This window comes from Pseudozyma flocculosa, assembly GCF_000417875.1.
Source record: "Pseudozyma flocculosa PF-1 unplaced genomic scaffold scaffold00004, whole genome shotgun sequence".
NCBI lineage: Eukaryota > Fungi > Basidiomycota > Ustilaginomycetes > Ustilaginales > Ustilaginaceae > Pseudozyma > Pseudozyma flocculosa.
This window is the reverse complement of record NW_006920872.1, coordinates 453,698-477,626: the sequence shown is the minus strand read 5'-3', so window position 1 is coordinate 477,626 and position 23,929 is coordinate 453,698. Positions and strand designations below refer to the sequence as shown.

The 23,929-nt window shown below is 65.5% G+C and overlaps 6 protein-coding genes across 6 annotated transcripts; 3 read left to right on the top strand and 3 right to left on the bottom strand.

Moving 5' to 3' along the window:
• Positions 1-116: 116 nt before the first annotated feature.
• Positions 117-1,771, top strand: PFL1_01651 (uncharacterized protein; the record flags this gene model as incomplete). The annotated part of the gene is made up of 2 exons (XM_007879161.1): positions 117-1,311; positions 1,434-1,771. The coding sequence occupies 2 exons, from the start codon at positions 117-119 to the stop codon at positions 1,769-1,771; spliced, it is 1,533 nt and encodes a 510-aa protein (XP_007877352.1).
• Positions 1,772-2,419: 648 nt separating this feature from the next.
• Positions 2,420-4,951, top strand: PFL1_01650 (uncharacterized protein; the record flags this gene model as incomplete). Its single annotated transcript, XM_007879160.1, has 1 exon — positions 2,420-4,951. The coding sequence occupies one exon, from the start codon at positions 2,420-2,422 to the stop codon at positions 4,949-4,951; it is 2,532 nt and encodes an 843-aa protein (XP_007877351.1).
• Positions 4,952-5,684: 733 nt separating this feature from the next.
• Positions 5,685-11,387, bottom strand: PFL1_01649 (uncharacterized protein; the record flags this gene model as incomplete). The annotated part of the gene is made up of 1 exon (XM_007879159.1): positions 5,685-11,387. One exon carries the CDS (start codon positions 11,385-11,387, stop codon positions 5,685-5,687), a length of 5,703 nt encoding a protein of 1,900 aa, XP_007877350.1.
• Positions 11,388-13,386: 1,999 nt separating this feature from the next.
• Positions 13,387-16,989, bottom strand: PFL1_01648 (uncharacterized protein; the record flags this gene model as incomplete). The annotated part of the gene is made up of 9 exons (XM_007879158.1): positions 13,387-13,581; positions 13,689-14,601; positions 14,712-15,388; positions 15,636-15,983; positions 16,096-16,274; positions 16,379-16,586; positions 16,665-16,718; positions 16,815-16,869; positions 16,970-16,989. The coding sequence occupies 9 exons, from the start codon at positions 16,987-16,989 to the stop codon at positions 13,387-13,389; spliced, it is 2,649 nt and encodes an 882-aa protein (XP_007877349.1).
• Positions 16,990-17,683: 694 nt separating this feature from the next.
• On the top strand, positions 17,684-18,115 carry PFL1_01647 (uncharacterized protein; the record flags this gene model as incomplete). The annotated part of the gene is made up of 2 exons (XM_007879157.1): positions 17,684-17,962; positions 18,065-18,115. The coding sequence occupies 2 exons, from the start codon at positions 17,684-17,686 to the stop codon at positions 18,113-18,115; spliced, it is 330 nt and encodes a 109-aa protein (XP_007877348.1).
• A 525-nt stretch (positions 18,116-18,640) lies between these two features.
• On the bottom strand, positions 18,641-20,074 carry PFL1_01646 (uncharacterized protein; the record flags this gene model as incomplete). Its single annotated transcript, XM_007879156.1, has 1 exon — positions 18,641-20,074. The coding sequence occupies one exon, from the start codon at positions 20,072-20,074 to the stop codon at positions 18,641-18,643; it is 1,434 nt and encodes a 477-aa protein (XP_007877347.1).
• Between the last annotated feature and the right edge of the window lie 3,855 nt (positions 20,075-23,929).

Below are 23,929 nucleotides of genomic sequence, written 5' to 3'. Positions count from 1 at the left end.
TTCCCTCCTCATAAAGGCGGAGCACGATCCTCGTCAGCCCTTGGGTCCCGCCGACGACCTCTCGCCCCGCCTCTTCTCTACATCAAGAGCCGGCTCTTCGCCTCAATCAGAACGTCATGGCTGCCGTCCTCTCGAACCCCTACGAGCCTGCCTACGCGCTCACATCCTCCTCGCGGATCTGCCCAGACGCTCCCATGACTCCCGGCCCCTGCTCAGCGTCGTCGTCGACCATGTCACCGGCCGAGATTGTGTCGGTCGCGGCCCGCACCACCATCTCTCAGTCGCAGGCATACACCCGCTCCACGACCGCGCGCGACCCCAGCCGGTACGTCGACCCAGAGCATGCGGCTGCTGCTGCCGCTGCTGCCGCCGCCGCCGCAGCGAACGCCGCCTCGCGCCAGCTCTCGCACCACATCCAGAACAAGGCGCAGCCTCAGCCGCAAGCGCCGCCGCAAGCACAGCTGCCCCAGGTGCCGCAGCAACAGCACCGATCGCAGGCGCCACAGCCCCACAACGCACCGGCGCAGCAACCTCGGCCGGCGCCGCAACCGCAGCAGGCGGGCGCCGAGCAGCGTGCGCAGCCAAAGTCGCTGATCAGCTTCAACGTCGGCTCTCGCTACAAGGTTTGCGACGTCATCGGCGAAGGGGCGTACGGCGTCGTCTGCTCGGCCATCCACCGCTCGACGGGGCAGAAGGTGGCCATCAAAAAGATCCAGCCGTTTGAGCACCAGATGTTTGCGCTGCGCACGCTGCGCGAGCTCAAGCTGCTGCGCTACTTCCAGGAGTGCGACGTGTCGGAGAACATCATCTCGATCCTCGACATCATCAAGCCGGCGAGCTACGAGAGCTTCCAGGAAGTGTACCTGATCCAGGAGCTCATGGAGACCGACCTGCACCGCGTCATCCGCACCCAGCACCTCTCCGACGACCACTGCCAGTACTTTACCTACCAGATCCTGCGCGCCCTCAAGCCGATGCACTGCGCCGAGGTCATCCACCGCGACCTCAAGCCGGGCAACGTGCTGCTCAACGCCAACTGCGACCTCAAGGTGTGCGACTTTGGCCTCGCCCGCTCGCTCCTCACGGCCGAGGAGGACACGGGCTTTATGACCGAATACGTGGCCACCCGCTGGTACCGCGCCCCGGAGATTATGCTCACGTTCAAGAGGTACACCAAGGCCATCGACGTGTGGTCCGTCGGCTGCATCCTCGCCGAGATGCTGACGGGCAAGCCCCTCTTCCCGGGGCGCGACTACCACGACCAGCTGTCGCGCATCCTCGAGCTGCTCGGCACTCCGACACTGGAAGAATGTGAGTGTCCACACAGGATGGCGATGGACTGCGTGCGTCTCGGTGGCGGGACATCGTCCGCTGACGGTCTCTTTCATCCTCCCTTCTCTCTCCCTCGCCCCGCGTCCCTTCGCCCCTTCCAGTCTACAACATCAACTCGCGCCGCTCGCGCGACTACATCCGGTCGATGCCGTTCAAGAAGCGCCAGGACTTCCGCCGCGTCTTCCCGATGGCCACGGCCGAGGCGCTCGACTTTCTGACGCGCACCCTCACCTTTGACCCCAAGAAGCGGATGACGGTGGAAGAGTGCCTCGAGCACCCGTACCTGGCCGCCTACCACGACGCCGACGACGAGCCGGGCGCGCCGCCGCTGGACCCCGAGTTCTTCCACTTTGACATGAAGAAGAACAGCGTGACCAAAGAGGAGCTGCGCAGGGAGACGTACGACCAGATCATGGAGTTCCAGCCCCTCTTGCGGTGACGGAGCCGCGCCCGCGCCCGCGCCCGCGCCCACGCTCGCGCTATATGCCGGTCCACCTCGTCCCCGCCGCCGTCGTCGATGCAGGCATGGCTCGACGTCGTGTCCATCTCGACGCTCCCCCCTCATCCCTCCTCCGGTCTCTGCCATGGCTCTTTTAATCTTCCTCGTCCCCCCAACCCTAAGGCCCCCTGTTCCTTCCCCGCCCTCCGCATCCCGCAGCATGTATACCTCGTCTCCCTGTCATCGTCGTGATCCATCTCAGCCAAGCTGTTACCCATCCCATCGTCTTGATGCATGGCAGGCGTGGCCGCGTGCTGTCGATGCTGGTCGCACCCGGCCGGAAGGAAGCTAGCTTAGCCAGCCGCCGCGAGGGCAGCGCTGTTGCAGGCCATCTCGGAATACGGCAGTGAGCGCGCTAGGAATTTTGTTGAGGCCTGGGAGGCTGCTCGCCTGGCGTCGAGGGGCCGGCCCCTGGTGGAATTTTTTGCTTTGGCGCTGGCCGTCTGCTCTGGCCGCCCTCTGGCACCGGCGGCGGCAACTCCAGTCCTTGCCGCTCCTCGTTGCTGCCCCGCCACTACCATCTCTCACACCCATCACGCTCCACTTTGCTCACCATCTCCCCGAACCTTGGAGAGGGACAGAGAAAACATGGCTCCCTCGACCAAGAAGGCGGCAACCTCCGCCGCCGCCGCCGCCGTCCCCCCGGCAAAGGAGGCGCCCTCGGAGCTCCTCACCCAGATCGCCTCGCTCCAAAAGGCCCTCGCCACCTCATCCGACCTCAACCCGCTCGCCGACCTCATCGCTATCGCAAAGAAGCACTCCGTGCTCTCCAACAGCGCTCCGGCCGCGGCATCGGAGCGAACGATCAGCGACCGCCAGCACTCTGCCAAGGCCGTACACCGGTGCATCCACATCCTCTCGCGCAGCTTCAAGACGCTCTGCAGCGAGGACAGGGTGCTCCTCGACAACGAGGTCGACGCAGACGGCCAGATCGGCCCTGGAGGGGGTAGCGGCGTGGTCAAGCGCGACGAGGCGGAAAAGGCCGTCGCCGGCTGGATCCGCCAGCGGTGGAACGAGTGCATCGAGCTCCTTTGCGCCCTGCTCAACCACGATCTCGTAGAGCTGCGATCTACTAGCCTCGAGCTTCTCATGGAGCTGCAGGTCGCCGCCTCGTCCTCCCTCTCCCGCCTGGCCGCCGCCGCCACCGCTCATTCTACCGCTGCCTCGTCCTCGACCACCACCGCCGACGAGTCGAGGCGAGGACAGTGGTCGCTGGCGCCGTGGCGTGCCCTGATCGTCTCGCTCGTCGCCGGTCCGCCATCGCTCGACAAGCTCACAAACGGCGAGACGACAAAGGGCAGGCGTGCCTTCGCAAGGGACGAGGGCCCGGCCGAAGACGTCCGCGCCAAGTTTGCGGAGAACGGAATGCAGGAGTACGACGACGTCCGCTTTGCCGCTCTGCGCGAGATCAGCACCATCCTGCGGAAGCCGTCGCCCAGCGCGGCCAGGAACCCGAGCCTCCGCGCCAACGGCCTCTCGCTGCTCCTCCTCCTCACTGCCATCCCGGCCGACCAGGCGGACATCAACAATTTCCTCGTCGACGAGCTCTCGATCCCGCTCGCCTCGGCCGCGTCGGCCAAGAAGGGAAAGAAGAAGGCGGCCAACGGGCTCAAGGTCACCGAGGACGGCGACTCGGATGACGGAGCCGCCGCCGCCGCCGAGGAAGAGGTCGACATGGAGGGCTGGTTCTCGGACAGCGACGACGAAGGCGGCAACGTCACCAAGCGCAAGGGTCAGGACAAGTCGGCCGTCGAGGGGCTCGGTGCGGCCGCCAAGGCAGCGGCAGCGGCGGGGGGCGGGCCGCGCCGGAAACGAAGGGAACTCAGCTTCCACGAGGGCCTGCACCGGCTCGACGTGCAAAAGGCCGCCTTCTCGCGTGCCTGGTCGGACCTGCTGCTGCCGCGGCGCAAGGACAACGGCAGCGGTCTGGTGGGCGGCGAGCTGAGCCTGGCGGCGACGCACGAGATCCTGGTGCGGCTGCACGCCCAGATCCTGCCGCACCTGACGCGGCCGACGATGCTGCACGACTTCCTGGTGGGCTGCCTCGACTCCAAGGGCGCCACGGCGCTGCTGGCGCTCAACGCCATCTTTACGCTCGTGACGCGCCACAACCTCGACTACCCGCAGTTCTACCAGCGCCTCTACGCGCTCCTCGACGCGTCGGTGCTGCACATGCGCTACCGCTCGCGCTTCCTGCGCCTGCTCGACGTCTTCCTCAGCTCGACACACCTGTCGGCGGCGCTGGTGGCGTCGTTTGCCAAGCGCCTCTCGCGCCTCTCGCTGCGCGCCCCGCCGGCCGCCATTGCGTCGGTGCTGCCGTTTGTGTGGAACCTGCTCAAGCGCCACCCGCGCTGCCTCGGCATGATCCACAAGGAGTGGGACAATGACCGTCTCAACATCGGCCCCGCCGGCGTCGCCGATCCGTTCGACCCCGACGAGACGGATCCGCTCAAGACCAACGCCATCGAGAGCTCGCTGTGGGAGCTGGCGACGTTTGGCGCCTCGCTCGCCGCTTCGGCGCCGCGGGCCCAGGTCGGATCGAGCGAGGCCATCGCGGTGCAGAACCAGGCCGAGAGGGGCGGCGAACAGCACTACCTGTCTTCGGTTACGTCGCTCGCCAAGATCCTGGCGCAGCCCTTTACAAAGGACCGGTACGAGCTCGACGACTTCCTCGACATCACCTACGGCACCCTCTTTGACACCGAGACGGCCAAGACGCTGCGGCGGCCCGAGCAGCGCCGCGCCGCGGCCAAGCCGCCGCCGGTGCCCGTCGTGGCGTACAGCCTTCCGGGCGGCTACGGCGCGGGCGGGACGGTGGACTCGACGCTGGGTGCGAGCTACAGCCGGATCGACGTCTTCCCCTCTGCCTCTGGGCGCGCCCGCGCCGAGAGGAGCAAGCGAAAGGCGGAAGAGGACGAGGACGCCGAGATGCGTCGGGAGCGCGACGAGGCCGTGCGCCGCGCCCGCGAGGCTGGCCTGGACCCCGATGCCGAGGACGACGACGAGCGCGAGGCCAGGCAGGCCATCGAGGCCCTCAAGCGCGACGAGAGGGCCAAAAAGAGGCGCGTCGAACAGACGGGACAGCAGGACCTCTGCGCCCGTCTCTTCAACTTTGGCTAGGCTTGCCCCGACGTCCATATCGCCCCTACCCTCTGCCTTGTCATCGTACCTTGTATCGCCCTGCATCTGCTCTGCATACTTCCGCAGTCGCCTGATTGAACCCGCAGCCATCGAGGCGAGATGTCGGACGAGTGAGTGGGTCCTTTGCATCGACCGGGCTGGGTTCGTCGCTGCGTGGAGATGAGGCGAGGTCACGACGCCGACTCTGGCGCGGACGGCATGCCGTTTCAGAGCAACAAAAAGCCGAGGTGGAAGCGGATAAGAATAGAGAGAGGGACAGGGACCGGGGCGAAACGAAGGTGTTTGCGGATGCGGTACTGAGCGAGCGTGGCGTGGCAGTAGCGATGGCGGTGGCGGCGCAGGATGGGGCAGGGCAACGGCAACGGCAAGGCCGAGGAAGGTGAGGGAGCGTGGTTCGGTGGGTGGTATACAGTCTGAGGAGGCGAATGAAAGGCGAAGAGAAACGACCGAAAGCGTGTGTCGGCAGCCCTCGAGCGGGGCGGAGCGGGACGGGAAAGGTAGGGACGGTGACGATTGGAGACCCAGGTCCAGCGCAGGCGTGGCGACGAACGGCCTGGACGATTGACGCGCGGCTGCTGCTGCTGTGGACGGTGAACGGTGACGAAGGCGAGAAAGCCCAGAGAGGCCGGGATGACGCGATGTGAAACCTGAAGCTGAAGCGGGGAGGCCGTAGCTGGCTCGGCCTGGGGGGCTGGTGCATCAGCCAGCGCTCTCATGCCTCGGCGGCGTGCGAGACCTTGGCGAGCTGCTCGCCCTGAAGGCAGCGGATCTTGAGGCACTTTACGTAGACGCCCGCATCGGCCTCGAAGCTGTAGGCCTTGGCGCGCTCCTGGAAGGCGAGGACGTGCTTGATCGTCGACGAGACAACGCGGTACTTGTAGAGATTCACCAGCGGCTCGAGCTCCACGCCCGGCGGCAGCGGCGCCAGGTGGTCGAATGCGTCGGGCTTGGCCAGGCCAGACAGCCGGCCCGTGTCGGCGTCGACGTGCGGGGCAGCGTCGGGCGACGAGGGGTCGAGGTGGCTCGGGAGCAGGTCGTTGACCATCAGGTCCGACACAAAGAGGCCAAAGAAGGGGATGCAGCCCTGCTTGGCCAGGTGCGCCGCCGTCGAGACGCCCGCAAACGATGCCGAGCCGGCCGAGGTGACGAGATCCTCGATGCCGGCGTCGACGGCCATGGCGTGCATGGCGTTGCGCAGGTGGCGGAAGTTGTTCTTGGGGTTGACAAACGAGTTGAGGTCGCGCCAGATGCGCATCTCGTAGTAGCCCACGCGCGACCACGTGCGCCGCAGCCGCTCCACCCACGGCGTCGAGAGGCCAAAGATGATCTGCGCCAGCGAGGCGTAGTTGCACTGGAGGTAGCACCGCAGCGCGATGCGGATCAGCTTGCTCACGACCGCCACGCGCTCGTCGAGGTTCTGCGTCAGCACCACCTCGCTCGCCACCCAATTCGACGTGAGGTTGAAGCGCGCCACGATGGCCTCGACGGCACACTCGCGGTAGATGCGGTTGTGCTTCTGCGCCTCGAGGCGGTCCCGCACGCGGTCGCGGTAGAAGCTCTCCCAATCGGTCACTTCGCTCTTGTAGCGGCGCTCTTTCCAGCGCGAGCCGGCCAACTCATCCCAGCTGACGGCCTGCAGCAGCTCGGCCTCGATCAGGCACATCTGCCTCGCGACGACATCGGACCGGTATGCGAGGAGGAATGAGCGATGCACCGGCGGCGGGTTGATGCCCGGCCCGGCGGCCATGCGAAGGGGCGGCATCGTCCTTGCGGCTGCGGCTGCGGCGGTGGTAGTGGGAGCAGCGTTCTTGCGGACGTGCTGGTTGCCAGACGCGGACGTGGACGGTGAGGCGATGGCGCTCGACCGTGCCGCCGGAGATTTCGATGGCCCGGCGCGCGATGCCGTCTTTGCCGACCTGACGCTTTCCGTCGACGCCCCGGGGGCCGGCAGCACTGCGCGAAGGGACGGCGCCGGTGAACGCTGCTCGTCGTACGAGAGGCTCGAGGACGCCGACTCGCGCCGAGCGCGAGGTGCGCTGAAGCTGTCATCCTCGGCGAGGTCGAGGAACGAGTCCAGCTTGTCGGACAGCTCCTCCTGCGGCTCCTCCTGGTCTGCGTCGGCGGAGCGGCCCGACAAGACAGAGGTGTCGGCGCGCGCTTCGGCTTCGTTGTCGGCCAGCGAGGCGGCAGAGCTGTACGAGCGGCGATCCGGCTTGATCACCACCGAAGATCGGCCGTCGCCGTGGTCATCGAGGCTGTCGGCGGGTGCCGATGCGCCGCTAGACTCGCCTTCTCCCTCGCCAGCGTTGCGAGCGAGCGACTTCTGCCAGAGCACCTCGACCTTCTTTGCCCGCTCCCGCTGCTTGTCTTCATCAATGATGCCCTCCAGCCGACGCAGAGCAGCCTCGACGTCGCCAGGCTCATCGTCATCGCTGTCGAAGCCGTCGAGCTGAAAGCCTTTGACGAGCTCATAGCCTTGGAGCGCCTCGTCCGGGTCCAGCATCTCGGAATGCACGATGCCAAAGGCGGGCTGGCTAGGCGGTGCGAGGGAGACGCTGCCGGCGCTCATCGGACGGCCACCGAAGGTCGAGAATGCTTCCACGGTCCGCACCTGGGCAAACGACGAGGCCATCGAGTCGATGCTCTGCCGGACCGGTTCGAGATCGCGGACGTTGTTGGCCATGCGAAGGTCGCGAGCGCCGGGAAGGCGACGCAGTGCCCTCCTCACCGCTCCGTCGTCCTCGTCGCTCGACAGGTCGATGTCATCAATCTGAACGATGCGAGGCCCGCTAACGTGCGACTTGACCGACCAGCGCATGCTCGGTGCTGCTTTGCGGCTCGAGGCCCTCGACGGAGCGCGTCGGGCGGAGTACTCGACACTGCCCGCGGCTGCCGATGCTTCGTCGGTCCGGGAGACCGACCGCAGGGTCTGATCGCTGGTGGTGTGGTGGAGATTGTCTGCGCCTCGCTGCAGATGCCTGGCCGACGTGAGCGATCCGATTGCGCCCAAGTCCAGGCCAAGGGGGCCGGTCGCCGGTTGCGCGGTCTCGCCCAGGTCTTCAAACTCGGACGAGAGGTCGGATGAAACGCCCTGGATCCCGAGGCCGAGCTCCTGCTTGGCAGCAGCCGCGCGAGACGGTGAGTGGTCGCTGCTGCGCGGCGTCAAGTCGATTGAGCTCGCCGGCGTTGAGTGGTCGACCGACGCCGCACTCAGGCTCGGGGTCTCGTCCATCGCCGTTCCATCCGAGACCTGACCCTCTCGGTCGTCGTCGTCGTCATCGTCCTCGGCACCCTCCCTTTGCCGCTCGACTGATTTGTTGGCCGGCGACGCTGACGGCCCAGAGGTGGTGCTGGAGTTGCTGTCGATGTCAAAGTACTGCATGAAGCTCTCCAGACCGCCGCGGATGAAGAGCAGATCGCCGGAGTCATTCGCTTCGAACTCGAGATCCTCGTGGCTGGCCTCGGCCGGGTTCATGCTGGGCAGCAACGTCGAACGGCTGCCGAGCACCCGCTTGAACCGCGACAGCCGCCCGACGGTCTGAACAAAGACCCTCGACAGCGTGTTGTTGGCATGGGGCAAGGGCGGTGGGCGGGAGCCATGTAGTGCGATGTTGGGCGACTGAGAAGCGCCGGTCGGCTTGAGGCGAGCGCTGACCTGCCTGTGAGGCGAGAGCACCACCGATTCGGCGGCTGCCTTGAGGGCGGCGGCTCGTATCGCCTGGACAGTCTCGCTGCCTGATGCATGCCTGCCGTACGACCCCCCGGTGAGGCTTGGCAAGGAGTCGGCGCCCTCGTCCTCTTCTTCACCGACCTCATCGGCTGCAAAGCTCAGGTCGACGTCGTCTGCAGCTGGAGACAGAGGTGACTCCGCCTCCTGCTTCGGGTGGCGCTCGAGGTCCTCCTTCGCACTCCCATCGAAGTCGGCCTGGACATCTTTGTGGCTTCCGTCGGTGCCGCCGCTGTGCACGCGCCCGGCGTCGTTGTAGAGGAGAGCACCAACACCGCTCTTGCCGTACGTTGCCTTGAGGCCGCGGACAATCTTGTGCAGGCTCTTGATGATGCCGAGGTCCGCAGGCCTCGACTGCATCCTCTGATCCTTGATCACATCGTTGAGCCACCTGGCCAGCCTTTGCCGCAGCTCGCGGTTAGGCAGAAAATCGTACTCAAAGTGGTGCAGCAGCCAGAACTTGATGGTCACATAGGTCCGAACGCGGACGATGCGGCGGCGTGCCTCGTCATGGGCCGAGGTCGGCTCTGCAAGCGCCCAATCGAACCGGAGCGTGAGGAGCCGGAGTAGGTCCGTCGGGGCCAGGTACTCGCGGTACGTGAAGAAGAAGTCGGTGAGGAGGGCCTGATCAATCTCTGATGTGATCTCGGCGACGATGCGGGCCGGCGTGGCAGCAAGCAGGACCGCCTTGCCCGCTGCAAAGAGGTCGGACCCCTGCTGCGACGACTGCGGACCGCGGGCGCTCGTCTTGCTCGGATGGCGAGCGCCGCGTCCGGTCCGCTCGGAGCTGCCATCCTCGATGATCCAAGACGAGGACGTCGACGAGGCCGACCTGCTTTCTCGACGCTTCTGGCCAGCGGAGCCGCGACCGGTCGAGGCTAGGAGCAATGACTGCATCGGAGATGTGTCGCCGTCGCGGCCGGCGGCGATCAGGACGCCATCGCCGCTGTCGCCGCGGACGGCCCAGAGCGCAAAGCGCGGATCGTCTCCAGGGGCTGCCGAGGTGGGCAACGACTGCGCTTCGGCGATGAAGTGCTTCTGCGCCTCGACACTGCCCTGCGCGCCATGGCTGGTGAGCAGATCGGCCGAGTTGAAACGACGGTGTGCCGAGAAGCCATCGCCCTGCGACGACCGTGGAGATCCGGGCGCGTTGACGCCAGAGCTCGGCGATGGCCGCGTAAAGTCCTGCAGGACGTCGAAGAGGACGGTGCCGACGTCTTCTACTGAGGCGTCGGCTTCGGGATGAGACATGGCCGGGCTGCCCTCGTTGCCACCACCATCCGAGTCCGGCAGCGTCTCTCCCTTTGCAGTGGCATCCGAGGCCATGGAGGTTGACGACGGCGTCTCGCGCAGCTGGTGAAGACGCGGAGACTTGGCGAACTTTGTGCCAAAGTCGAGCTCCGGCAGCGTGTGTTCCGCCAACAGTGAGTTCGAGATCAGGGGATGAGGTCGTGTAGGGTGTGGAGCAGACGAGGGGACCGGAGCGTCGGGGCTGTTCCGCGCCCGAGCCGAATCAGGCTGCAGGAGGATGTCGTTGCCAAAGGGCCGGACGTGCAACAGCGACGGCGAACGCCCCTCGCTATCCTTCAACGCGGGGGTGGTGGCCCACGTTGGCGCAAGCTCCGGACCTGGCGCCTCGCCCGCACCTGGAGCCTGTCGGATCCCGGTCGGCTCTACAGCCGTCAGGACGGCTTCGTGCCGAAGGCCGAGGATCGCGCCGAGCACGTCGCCTTCCTCTAGGCGACCAGTCCAGTTGCGCTTGGCGTGGGCGCCCTTGACCGGAGTGCTCTCGGCACGCGCCATGGCCACCGAGCCGCCAGCTGCCGAGTGTGCTGACCTGTCAGCCATGGTGAAGGACGAGGGCGGAGGCGCTGAAGGGCCTGCCGGGTTCACACCCAGAGCTCGCCAGGCGTTGCTCTTTGGGGCCGCGTGGTCTCCGAGTGCCGCACCCGCAGCAGCCGGGTAGCGACTCGGCTGGTAGAGGGCGCTCGAGGACGGATCCCCGCTGCCCGTTTCTCCCGAGGCGGTAACGTTGCGCTGTTGCTGGCCCGTGGCGGACCGGTTTCCGCGAAGCACCGGGATAGAGCGGGAGCTTTTGAGCATAAAGCTTCCCGACTTGCGAAACCTTGCGGCCGCTGCGGACTCCTTGCCGCCAACGATGGCTCCAGACGAGATCGAGCGCGGAACGAAAGGGAGATCGGTGTCGGCACCTCCCTCCTGCCCCGGCCCCGGCCCCGGCCCATTCCCTGTAGAGGGCCCTCCCGCCGGTGCAAGGCTCGGCGGCGTGCCACGCCCACGCCACTTGAAGCGATAGATGAAGCGCCCGCCTTCGAGCTTTGTCGCTATGATCTCGAAGGGCGTCCCGACACCAAGATCCTCGGTGTCGGCGGCCTCGTCGGGCGTCCCCTGGTCCTCGGCCCGCTGAGCACGCGCAACGGCCGAGCTCTGCACTTCTGCCGCGCTCTTCAGGGTGATGCCGTACTTGCTGGCCAGCATCTTGACGGCGTTCCAGTTGGTCGTCTCGACGTCGGAAGGCGGCAGCGCAAACGAGCTGGAAGCCGATGATGTCGTGCCGAGGTCGGGATGAGACGAGTGGTCTTTGGCGCCGCCGTCGCCGATGCCTGGGCGGGAGTACTGGGGTATCGCGGTAGCCCGCATGCCAGGGCCCTGCTCGCGGGAGCTGGCCATCGGGACAGAAGGCCGCGGGGGCTCCCGGCTGTGCTGGTGACAGCTGATGGAAGCTGGTGCGAGCTGCTCTCGCAGTTTGTTGGCGCGGCAAGGAGGGCTAGCTGCTAGCAATGGCGCTGGTTGCTCGGTTCAAGGTTTGGATGGCCGAAGGTGATGGAACGGGTATCGTGGTCACAGTCTAGAGGTGGTAGTCGCTGCGCTGGATGTCCATGGCGCAGCTTCGTCGGGAGGAGTGAAGAGAAAGACGGACGTCGTTGGCCAGAAGGAATACTGGCGGGCTCTGACGGCGAGGGCCGTGTGGACGGTGGTCGTGGAGGCGAGATGAACGTGACGGTGATCGCGTCAGAGGCTGGCCTGGAAAGCAGGATGAAAGTGCCAGGCTGACGGGGGGCCGATATCGTAGCGGTTCCCAAGATTCTCGGTGCAGAGGACGAGCCGATGGTGCGCGGGGACGAGCAGGTTAGGTGAACGATACAGGATCGAAGCAGGTAGCGGATCCCGAACAGAGTAACGGGCCAGGGCTTATGGGTTGCGTAGGCCGAGAGTCGAGCTGGGGCCGAAGAATAGGGGCAGCGTCAGGAGAGGGCCGTTGGATCGTTAGGATGAGCGTCGCTTTGCCGGTGACGATGTGTCTGGCTTTCGGAAGGGTCGTCAGAGAGGTGGGCGCGGATGTTCGACGCGCGGGTGATTCCGGGTGTCGGAGCTACAGCAAACGGTGGTATATATGAAGTGGTGGCGCGGTTGCTGGCCGGCCTGCGGGCAGGGCAGGCGAGGGTGGCGGTTCAAGGGGTCGGACGGGGCGGGGCGGGGCGTGCTTTTTGGCGTCGAAGCAAGGCGTAGGCAGGCGTGGGCAGTAGTAGGTACGAAGCGGAATGGGTGCGATGTCAAGCGGCGAGAGAGGAAGAAGGATGGCGATGGCGATGGCGATGATGATGATGATGATGGCGATGGTGTGGGGGGTCGCGTAGCAGAGGGGACTCGAGGGTCTGATCGCGAAGGACAGGCAAGGGAGGCTACAGTCTGAGTAACTAGGGCGAGAAGGTCTCTCGATCTGGCTCCTCTGCGGGTGGGCGGCACGCGCGCTGGTCCTGGCCTGGCCTGGCCCAAAGGGGTCGCTGAAAGGGCATCGCGGATGGAGGGCTGCCCCCCTGGCTGGGCTGCTGGCCAGGCCAGGCCTGGCCCCAGTCGAGCTCAAATTTCGCATCCGCGCAGACGGCCCCCGCTCGTGGCTTGGCAGGCAGGCAGGCGTAGCGTGGCCATAGGCAAGGGGCAAGAGACGCCCTCAGCCCGCGGCGTACCGTTCGCCCTTGGATCGGGGACACGTACGCCGCCTGACCCAGGCCCCCCTGAGCCTGACCCCGGCCTTCTACGTAGCTGGCTGTCGGCCACAAAGAAGCCTGCTTCGACAACCCACCACACCACCTTCATCACAAGCGCTACACACATGAGTGGCTGCTCCTCTTGCGTCGACCGGGCGCGACCAGGCGCACCGGATAGGATAGAACGCAACGCTGCTCAGGGGCTGCTGCCAAGGATCCCTGCCCTGCCTGTCGGATATGCAGCGAGCGGTGATACGGTAGACTCCCGCGCGCCTCCTTCTTTGTTTGCGCCGCCAGGCTACCGGTAGGTGAGCGCCTCTCTGTTGGTCGTGTGCCGGCTGCCTGCTTGGTTGGCTGGCCTCTGGGCTCGTGTCACAAGCAAGGCATCTGGCGTCCCCGCAGGCCTTGGCCGCGCAGAGGGCCCTGTCTGGAGACAAGCGAGGCCGCTGACTTCTCGCTCCATCCATCTCTCTCTTTCTCTCGGCTGCGTGTGGATCGATGGGAACTCATCGACACTCCTGTCTGCGCCGTTCGCGACCAGCGCCTGTGCCGCGCGCCGACTCTTGTTCTCCTCTACCTGTATCGCCGCTTTGATTGGCCCCTTCTACGCTCGGCCGCAGCGGCTCTCTGTGCTGTACTCTGCGGGTACACTGAAGGCGGCGGGTCGGGACCTCGTGCGGTCAAGCCTCCTGCTGCCCAATAGCCTCAGAGGCGCCGTTCTCGGACACTGGCGCCGCATCCGACGCCGGGGTCGTCGTGGCCGGATCCGCTGGCGTGACCGCGTCGGCGCTGCTGGCGACGGGCGTGGCCGCGCCCGACCGAGCAAGCGACAACAACTCAGACTGCAACGTCAGATTGTCTTCCTCGACGGCGCTCTGTCGAGAGAATTGCGGCGCCCGTGCAATGGACAAAGGATGGAGGTCGTCAGCGGTCAGAGCCATCAAAGCAGTAGCGCGCGAAACACGTCGCCAGACCATCTCACCTGGATCGCCTCCGGACACGGCTCGTCGGGCAGCTGGCCGTACTGGCGCCGTTGGTAGCTGACCCAGAACACGCCCGCAGAGTTGGCATCCCGCATCTTATCGCTCGTCGCCTCGGCGGCCGTCACCTCGGTCGCCACGCCGTCGCACGTGCGCCACCACTTGCCGTCGCGCTGCCTGACGTAGGCCACGATCCGATGGCTTTCGTGGACCAGCACGGCGCACAGCTCGTAGGCCACCTTCCGCCACTCGGGCTTGGCCGCCTCTTCCTGCGCGTGCCGGCTCAGCTCGAGCCGCTTGGCGTTGACCAGCGCACGCAGCCTGGCGATCAGCGCATCAGTGTCCCGCCGCTCTTGCTCCACCTTGGCCAGGACCTGCCGCAGCCGCGTTGCCGCCTCGCCCTGCCCCTGCCGTCGCATCGCGTCGTTGCCGTCGTCGGTGAGCCGTTCGAAGTAGTCGATCGCGCCCTTGAGCAGCGCTGCCGGCTCCTTGTCGCCGCTGCCGTCTAGCTTTTGCTTCCGCGCCTCGAGCTTCTGTATCGTGGCAAGCGTCGACTGGATCTCTGGCGCGTACAGCTCAGATTCGAGCCGCAGGCCTTTTCGCCGATCCCAGAGAAACGGGTCCAGGAACAGCGTCTCCTCGACCGCAAACGGCGGCAGAGGCTCTTCGCCGGCCCGGTGGTCGATTGCCATCGACAGCACTGCGGCCGGCTCCGTGATCAGGGCGCCCTCGCCGTCCGCAGCGAGTGCAGCTCGAAGGCAGCTCGAGATGTCATGGTTGACCGAGTCGTGCTCCACTCGGATATGGGCTCGGGCCACGGGAATCCCGTCGGGAGGCGGGACATCGTCGGCGTCCTGGCCATCCACGGGCGATGGCGGAGAGGCGTAAGCCTTGGCCCCGTAGGAGTGGAGGATGCTGTGTTGGAGAAGCAGTGGCGGCGACATCAAACATTAGCATCTGCGAGCACAGTCACTTTGTGCCCGTGCGAGATCGGGCCCGCCGGCCTTCGCTCGCCCTCGACTCACCTGATCTTTGTCTGCGCCTCCTTGACCCGCTGCTGAATCTCATCCAAGGTGGGCGGCGGCGGCGGCGTTTCATCCGTCTGCGACGGCGGCGGCAAGACGGCCGTTGCCGCCTTGACGGCCTCCTCGAAGCTGCTAAGGACAAACTCGTAGTAGGTGGTGGCGATGGTGCTGGGTGGCACCTTGTTGGCGCCCATCATGTGCACGCCGTTGGACGTGAGGCTCGAGACGTCGGTGACAACGCACACAGCGCGCTCCGACTGGTTCATGAAGGCGAACAGCGTCTGGATGCGGCGGCAGAGGTCGACTTGCGCCTTCTGGCGGTCGTCGACCTCATCAAACAGCGGCGTCTTCGTATCGGGCCGCGGCGATACGCCCTTCCAGTAGTTGGCCAAGTCCGTGACCCTCTCGTCGTGCGGGAAGAAGTTGAGAAAGGCATGACGCGCAGGCGTCGAGGCGAACATTGCCTGAAGCACCGCAGCGATCACGTCGATCGTCGCAAAGGGGGACACCAGCGCGACGGGAGCCCCGTCTTTGCGCTGGCTCTGCTCACCGAGCTCCAAGTGCGGCGGCAGCAGCGGCGTCCTGGACCCTGATGCTTCTGTGCCGAATGCACCGCCGTTGTGGCTCTGGACGCTGGCCTCCAGCGCTTGACGGAGCTGCTCGTCTTCGGAAAGCGTCTAGCGGTGTTTGTGGGCGACAGAGAGACAGAGGAAGCATCGATCCGTCAGCGAACCTTGTGATCAGTCCAACGCCGAGATCGAGGTGCGCCAGATCTAGGTGCGAGCCGCAGGAGGCGGGACCGGGCCGGTCGAGGAGGGGCCGGAACATGTGCAGCAAGCCAGGATCCCTCCTGCCTCCGTGCCGTTCCGCGACTGCGGAGTTGCGAGCTGGAGTCCGCCGGCCATCATCGCAAGCGATGCCCACCATGTCGAAGTCGATACCATCAAAGCTCGAGCCCTTGAGCCGTCCCGAGCGACGGCGGCCATATATCCGGGTGCCCGCATGACGGCCTCGTCGCGCCGCCATCTTTTCCCCCGGCGCCAGCTTCAGGCTGGCAGGGGGGGCGATGCCGCGACTCGGTGCCACAATGTTCCGTCGTGGCCTCAGGTTGTGCGCGCGCGATGCGAGCGACTCGGCATCGGCGACGGCAGCAGCGTCCGGCAAGTCAACAGCATCGGCAGCCACGTCCGAGCCGGCCTGGCTCTCTGCCTCGCGGGAGACCGATCGTCGCTTTCGAGCGAGTCCTGTTCGACTTCCCCGCACCATCAGGACCTTTGTGTGGTTCGCAAAGGGGAGCCGGCGGGTAGCAACCGAGGCATCGTTTCGCGTCGCCTTAGGACCGCGCTCGGGAAAGCAGGGAGCCCGCGAGCTTGACCAAACTCACCTGTTGCGATTCCGGCATGGGGCCGATCATGGCCTGGCTCGAAGCGGCCGGCTGCGGAGCGTAGTGTTGACCAGGCTGTGAGTCCTGCAGCGATGCCTCCATGGCCTTGCGTATGTCCTCGTCATCGATCCCATCGCCCGTCAGGTCGATCGGGAGGGTGTTGTCCTTGCTGTTCCCGCCTGGTCGAGGCGGACCGATGTCGTGATGCACAGCCGCGGCACAGATGACGATGGTCAGCAGGCGTTATGGCGAGTATAGCCTCGAACGCCCGGCACAGGCTCACCTGCTTGCGCATCGTACGCTGGAGGCTCGTTCCAAGGCTGATGGAACGTGACCGACTGCTGCGGCCGTGCGGGTAGACCACTGCCTGCTGCCGGAGCGGATCCGGCTGACGAGGGCGGAGGGTCGACAGGCTTGGACCATCCTGAGTGCGGATCCGCAAACGTGTCTGGCCATGTTCCCGCTCCGGAAGAGGGGGCCTGGCTGTTCGACTGCCGGATAGGTTGAGCGGTCGGCAAAAGAAGGTCAGGTTCCGCTCAGCGAAGCGGCAGCCTCGACCTTCGACTCACATCCTGAGCCTCATAAAAGGAGTTGAGCGCCCGCTCGAGGTTTCCATCGTACCTCTGCGGCATGAAGGAATGGGATGACAAGGCAGCGGGTGTCAGCGTCTGCGTCCTTCTGGCAACGCCCTGGCTGGGCCCGATGCTGTGGCTACTCACCGAAAGGAGCTCCTTGGCCGCCGCCTCGGAACAGCCAGTGATCGCCGTCAGCTGGCTACAGGGGGCGAGCAGAGGCGTCGGATACGCGCAGTATTGAGATGAGCGGCGGTTGATCGGAACGACTGTAAGGATCTGATTGAGGGCTGCTAGCTCACCCTACGCTTTCCGATGACATGCTTGCTCAGCTCTCCTGTGGTCCGCAGTCAGCTTCAGTGTCCCCAACAGCCGCTGACAACGCAGCGGAACGACTGAAAGCCCCAGCAACTCTCGGGAGATGGTATTTGCGGCCTCACAGGCTGCCTGCGGCTTGCCTGTGCCGGGATAGTCGGTATGCGCTGGATATTCGTGCACCGTCGGGGGCGGTCGAGGTCGGAGGGGTCCTCTGGCGGTGGCTCGCTGGTGGCGGCTCGGGTACAGCGGCGGATGATGAAGTGGTAGCGCTTGGAGGTGAACGGTGGCAAGAGCCAGAGGTTGAGGATGGGAGGTCGACGCTGAGCAAGGCGGTCTGGCAGATGGAAGAAGGAAGGTCGAGGGTGAGGAAGCTCGACGAAGGCGGTGCGGGCGATCTGTGCACCTTGCCCTGCCCTGACTCTGGCCGCCTGCCTGCCTGCCTGCCTGCCTGCCTCTGGCCCTCGCGTGCGGACCTCTTGCTCCCTTGTGGAGGAAGGCGGCACTTCCAACGCCCCGCCAGACTGGTCTCCTCTCTCTCGGCCGTGAAAAATGGCGCCCTCGTCGGGTTTTCTCGCGGCGACAACCCTTCGCTGCTGGGCTACCTGCCGGCCACTCCAGCTTGCCTATCTTCACCTCCGGCCACCATCTTTTCCCACTGCCTTCGCCGTCACGACCTCGCTCACAACGCCGCAAACGAGATGCGCGCCTCTACCGCCCTGCTCGTCAACGTCAAGCCGCTGCCCGCCAGCTCGTTTGCCTCGATCCGGCTGCCACCCACCGCGACGGCCCGTGTCGCTCGGTCGGGCACCCAGCCCCTCTCCAAGGGCAACCCGCAGCAGGCAAAGGCCCAGAATGACCGGACGGTAGCCCAGCAGCTCGCCAAGAAGGCCACCGACGCCGCAGCACACGCCGATGCCAGCTGGCCGAGCAACCTCCGCATCGAGGAGCACGTCAACAACAAGGACCTCTACTGGAAAGTGAGTCGGGGGTTCTGGAATGGTTGCCAAACCCTCGCGATAGGATGGCGGCCGACGCTGACGCTCGATCCGCTTTGCTTCCGGCTGCTTCACCCGGCACAGGTCTCCAAGGCTCAAAGGGACATTCTCCGCAAGCAGCTGCGAGAGGCTTGAGAGGGCGGTATCCGACCTCTCCAAACCACATTCGCCCGAGCATCCTGTCAGCTCGCCTGACCCTTTCCCTGACGGGCCAAGGGCCGATCAAGCCGCCCGTCTACAATGGCAGCCGTCGAGCGCTCCAGGCCTGCAACAGCCGCCACCCTCACCTTGTATTTTTAGCACCCACCAGCGACACGCAGACAACTTTACCCGTCGCCACATCCGCACGGCCACAGCCTGCCGCACCGTTCTCACACACGCACGAGGGGATCTCGTCTTTCAGGTGTCTCGCCAATGGCGGATCGCGAGCGTACAAGTACAGGGTGGTGGTGCAGCAAAAGAAGGTGTGGGTCTTCGGGGCGGACGGACTGGGCCATTGCGACGGTCCCGTCCGGACATCCTTTTGGAACGAGGCGGAGTGCGCAGGCGCGGAGGCGCTGTGTCTAACGAAGGTGTGGGCTGCTCGAGGCAGGCGTGGCACATCAGGGAGGCAGGGGGACGAGGCAGGCAGGCGAGCGACCTCGTGGGTATCTCTGGAATCTAGGGGAACTGGCCCCACGGTGGATCATAGCCAAAGGTCGGCGTCGCAAATGGCGAGTCGACGGTCGGGTGGCGGGTCGAGGGGCGAGAGTCGATGTCGCCCATCGACATTCTCGATCGCGGAGAGTGCATGGTGCGGCCCAGATCCTCGGTCGACGAGTTGGACGAGATGGTGCTGAGCGTCGTTCGGTGGCTCTTGCGCGAGCCTGGGCTGGTGGGGCTAGTCGGCGAGAGCTGGTCCGACGATGGTGGGCGGGAGCGGGGCATGCTCAGGCTGGCGGTGCGCATGCGCTGCGAGCCGGAGCGGCCTGGACGCGGCGGTGGCGCCGGGCCCTGGACAGCCTCGGGGATCCAGGTGGGCGACTTGAGGTAGAGGTCGAAGTCGGCGGCATCGATCGAGCCCCGCAACGTGGCTGACCTGGGCAGGCCGACGTCGGAGCCGGAACGGGTGGAAGGAGGCCTCTCGGCGGTCAGGTCGAGGGCGGCGGGACGATGTCTGCGCCCCTCACGCTTGATGCTCTTCATCGACGACGGCAGCAGCACGCGGTCCAGCACGCTCTGGTCGGGAGGAGTGCGCTGGTACAGGGCGAACTCGGAGGCATCTGACAGCCAGCCACCTTCGGACGACTGTGTGTAAGACCCGCCAACCGACGGCGACTGAACGCGGTCCTCGCCGCAGTCCGAAAAGGGTGGAGAGGCCAGCGAGGCGTAGCTCGAGCTCGCCAGGCGCCGCTCGACTGCGGCGACGCTGATGCCGCCGCGTGGGCCTGGAGGCGTGAGGGGCTCGATGACGGCCGTCGCAACGGACTGGCAGACGAGGTCAGAGACGCGCTCGAGGGCCGCGAGGTTCTGCTCATCTTGCAGCCGCCTCGCCTCGAGCTTCTTTGCCGACACGACGGGCTGAGGTCGTGGCGGGGTGTAGGTGTGGGTGCTGGCAAAGGGCAGCGGCGGCAGTTCGACGGCAGCCGCGGCAGAGGCAGCGTCCTCCCCGCCTGCTCCTCCCTTGCGCTTCTTGAAGAAGAACGACCGCCGCCTCCGCTGCAGCTTGTCCCCTTGCTGTTGCGCGCCCGGCTGGACAGGCAGCGACGGGGAAGCGTTGTTGGAGGACCGGTCGGGCATCATCAGGTCCGATGCTGCGCTGATCGAGGGGCTGGGACCGGCAGGCGAGCAGGACGACGAGGAGCCCTGGAGCCGGCTCGAGATGCTGTCGTCCTCCTGCGACTTTCCGAACCAGCCGGTGGGGAGGAGTGGCGAGTGCACCCGCTTTGTGCCGGGCATCATCGAGATGGTGGCGGAGCGCGGCTTGGTCCGGCGCGACGCAGCGGAAGCCTCTGAGGGATCTGGCGAGTCGGCACAGCTGCCGCCAAACAGCTTGCGTCCCTTGAAGCTCATTGGACTGCTCAGCGAGCATCTGTCCTCTAGACGGGCGAGCATTGGCGTTACGGGTGCGGCAGAGGGTCGGGAATGAGAGATGAAACAAGACGAGACGAAACGAGACGGCACGAGGCGAGACCGGGCGGGTGTGTGGCGAATGGCGCGGCGTAGCGAATCGAGTGCTGGAAAGGGTTGGAGTGGCGAGACTAGCTCAGCTGTTGCGGTGCTAAGGAGACGGCATGCCTGCTGGGAGGTTGCAGCAGACAGGGAGGAGAGAAGGAGAGGCGCGAGAGAGACCTATATATGTACCCGGGACGGATGAGGGACGATGGAAGGGAGGGCAGGGGCGAGGAAGGACATCACCCGCCTTGGCAACGGGGGGTGAGCACGGCCTTATGTACTTAGCTCTTCTCATACGGGCGGACCGCTGCGTGCGCAACCGCCGTTGCGAGCGGTGACGAGCTTGGACGGGCCCGGGCCGTGTCGACCGCTGCTTTGGGCGGGGTCTCCATACATGAAGCTTCCCACCGTTGTGCTGCAGCGGGCAGGGGGGGGTTACGCCTTGATACCACTCGACAGTCGCCGAGGCGCAGGGCAACCGGTCAGCCACCCATTCACAGCAGAGCGCAAGCGTATCCAGGAACTCGAGCGGACAAGCAAGGGACCGCTGAGAGATGACGACCTGCGCTTGTTAAGCCCCACATGCGAAATCTCGAGGTTGAGGCTGCGAACGAGGTCGGCCTACAGTGGTGTATGTAGATGCGCCACCATCCAAGGCGAGGCCGAACCTTCATGCCGGCAAGGGCATGAGCGTACATGTGCATGTATAGTTATAGAAGTACACGAGAGCGTCGAGACCGTGGAGCTTGAGCCTTAGATCGTCGCCGTGGCCGTGGCTGCCAAGGAAGAAAGACGCTCGACAAGAGCGCTCTGGCCGACCAGCAGGCAGGTGAAGGGATCTACTCGGTCCCCACTGGAGCACAAGTAGCAGTAGTGGTGTGATGATGGGCCTGTGTATGCTGGGCTCATTTGCCGCCTTGACCCTCTGGTCTGGCCCGTGGAAGTGCGCTAGCGTCAACGGCGCGGTATGAGCCGGGAAGCTAGGTAGGAGCCAGCTGTCGAAGGACCCCCCCCCCGTCGTCTGGCCTTTGGCTTCCCGAGATTGGGTAAGGGCGTGCAAGGAGGGACCGCAGCCTGGAAAGCATAGGGTAGGGATTCGGAACCCTCTCCCCGTCAGCGGACGGCGGGGGAAGGAGGAGGAGCACGTAGCCGACCAAAGCAGAAGCCGAGGAGGAGGCCACGACGACGTACGAGGCAGGAGGGGAACAGCGAGGAAGGCAGGGGGGGCCCTTGCATGGCCTTTCCACCTCGCCTCGCCTGCGCAATCTCGACAGAGCGCTTCCGACCGACAAACAGTAGGCCGATACTCCAGCGCACGCAGGCAGGCCAGCTACGGTAGGCCGGGGTGTATGTGCAGGCCGAGGTCGGCTGCCAAATCGAGGCTAATCGTCCAGCGGCCAATGGTTGGCTACACGCTCGGATGCAGGAGGCCGACAAGCAAGTCGATCTGTTCTGGTCCAGTCGGGTGTGGTCCCACGCCGTGGTCCAGCGACCAGCCAGGCCGGTCCAGGCCAGACCGTCTATGTAGGAAGCAAGCAAGCAAGCAAGCAAGCAAGCGTCGAGCATGTCGTAGCGAAAGCTGTTGCTGTACCAGCCTCCTTGCCTGGAGCCACCTGCCTGAGATCCGGGCATCTCGAGCTGCGAGGGCCCCGCTGTCAATCGCCGACATGAAACTCGCGCCGCCCCATGCTCCTTCTCCCTCCTTCGCGGCTCGTCGTTCGGTGCGTCGTGTCGTGCTCACCCACCTACATAGATTCGCTCGACGACGGGTCTCGTGGACGTCTTTGCCTGGTGCCATTGTGGGTTTGGACGAGACGGAGGCCCCACCGCTACCCACCTTTGTTCTACACATCACAGGAATGTCGCAGGATGGTCTGGTCGGCCCTCAATCGTGAAACAGCGGCGTGAGGGCGCCTGGTCGGCCGTTGGACCTCTTCGATCGGCGGAACGGCCATGGTTTGGGTTGAGCCTGCTACCGGTGCAACAGTGTCGCTTCACGGCGAGAACGGTGAGGGGACTGTCATCTCCCGTGCCGTCGATGCGGGTCAGAAGCACGACAGAAGAGGGTGCGATGCCTGGCAGCGCGCCCTGAACTGATGGGCTTCACCTTGCCAATCTTCTTTCTTCTATCGGACTGCATCTTTCGCAGCTCATCGCTATCATCGAGCTGGTCGATCCCGTGTCGACTGAGGCCCCGCTCCGTCCCGCCAGGTGATTTGCTGGCGCTTCCGTGCCTTGTTCGTTCGCATCGCAGATGAGAGTCAAGAGTCTTATGGTGCTAGGATTAGTGTGCTGCTTGGATACGCAGTATGTTTCACCTCATCTGCGACCTACAGCTCGTAGAAGCGCACTAAGGGTGGCCAGCTAGCTGTTCAGCCTTGGAACCGTCGGCGGCTTCCATGCGCCCATCGGGCCGGGTTGTGTGTGTCAAGGCGCCCGGCGCCCAATCTACATACCTGCAGTTGAGTGTCAAAGCGCTTTCGGCGGCTGGCGTCAGGGTCGAGGACCGCAAAGACACGTCCTGATTGCGCCGCCGTCGCGAGAGTGCTGCGGCAAGGTCGAGTCCAAGGCGGCACGACAGATGGTCTGGCCAGCCTGGGGGGTGCTCTTGGTGCACGGCACACGAGATGAAAGGATGCGAAGCGCGCGAAGCACTGCAGTCCTTAGTTACTCGTGATGATCTGGCTGCGCACCTCGTCGCTGAGCGCAGGCCGACTGCCGCTCGACGCCCAGCGCAGTGGAAGCCCCGCTCGATGATCATGGTCCCCGTGGCGAGCCGGGGCTCCTTGCTCTTGGGCTGAGATAGCGCTCGTTGGCCTGGGATAGGGCCTCGTCCTCGGTGGCGACCGGGCCCTGTGAAGAGAGAGAGGAAAAGAGGCGGGCGCAAAGCCAGGCCGTACGTCCACGCTCGCGTCTTCCGAAAGCAGAGGCCCCTTAACTTTTTGCCCTGGCTGGGCTGCTGGCTTGCTCGCCCTTCATCTGCTGCCCCGGCTGCCTGGACAGCCTCGCCGCCTTCCGACGGTTCCACGTGATGCATGGACGAGGCGGGCAGCTGGACCTTTCCGTCTGCCGTCCAACACCCACCACCACCATCGCCGCCGCCGCCGTCACCACCGCCGCCCTTGCCATCACCACCGCCGCCACCCACCCTTCGCGCCCACTCCGCGCCGGCCAGTCCCACCGTTCTTTGGCCGCGCCGGTCCCATCGAGCCGATCGCATCGGGTTCCAGGATCATCGGCCCACCATCGCAACTCGACCCGTATCTACCTACATACCTGCCTGCTTTAATCTCTGGCGTAAAAAAGCTACCGTATACCCGCCGCTACGCACTTCGCCATCTGCCTGCCTACCCTACGCCTCATTGCACCTCTGCTTCTGTCCCATACGGCCCTTGCGATCCACCCAGTCGCACGGTCCACTGCATCGGGGCCCACCGGCGTACAAAGAGCCTCTGCGCTGCGCCAAGCGCCTCGATCAGCCAGCAACGCCGTCGTCCCTAGGCAAGCCAGAGCGAAAGCAGCAAGGGACCGGCCTCTTCGACGTCAGAGGCACCTCACTGGCCACGCCTTGGACTCGATGCCAACAGACTCGCTGCACCCTCAGCCTTCCCCAGCTCCCTTGCACCTAGCATCCTCCACCAGCGACGGCGACGCCTTCCGTCGTCTTCCACCTCCTGCCTGCAGACTCCAATCACTGCGCTCCAGGCCTGACACCTCCAGCGACGGCGCAGACAGACAGTCCCCTTCACCGCCCCCCGCCTCGCTCCCCTCGACTCGGCGGCGCGTCCCGTTCAT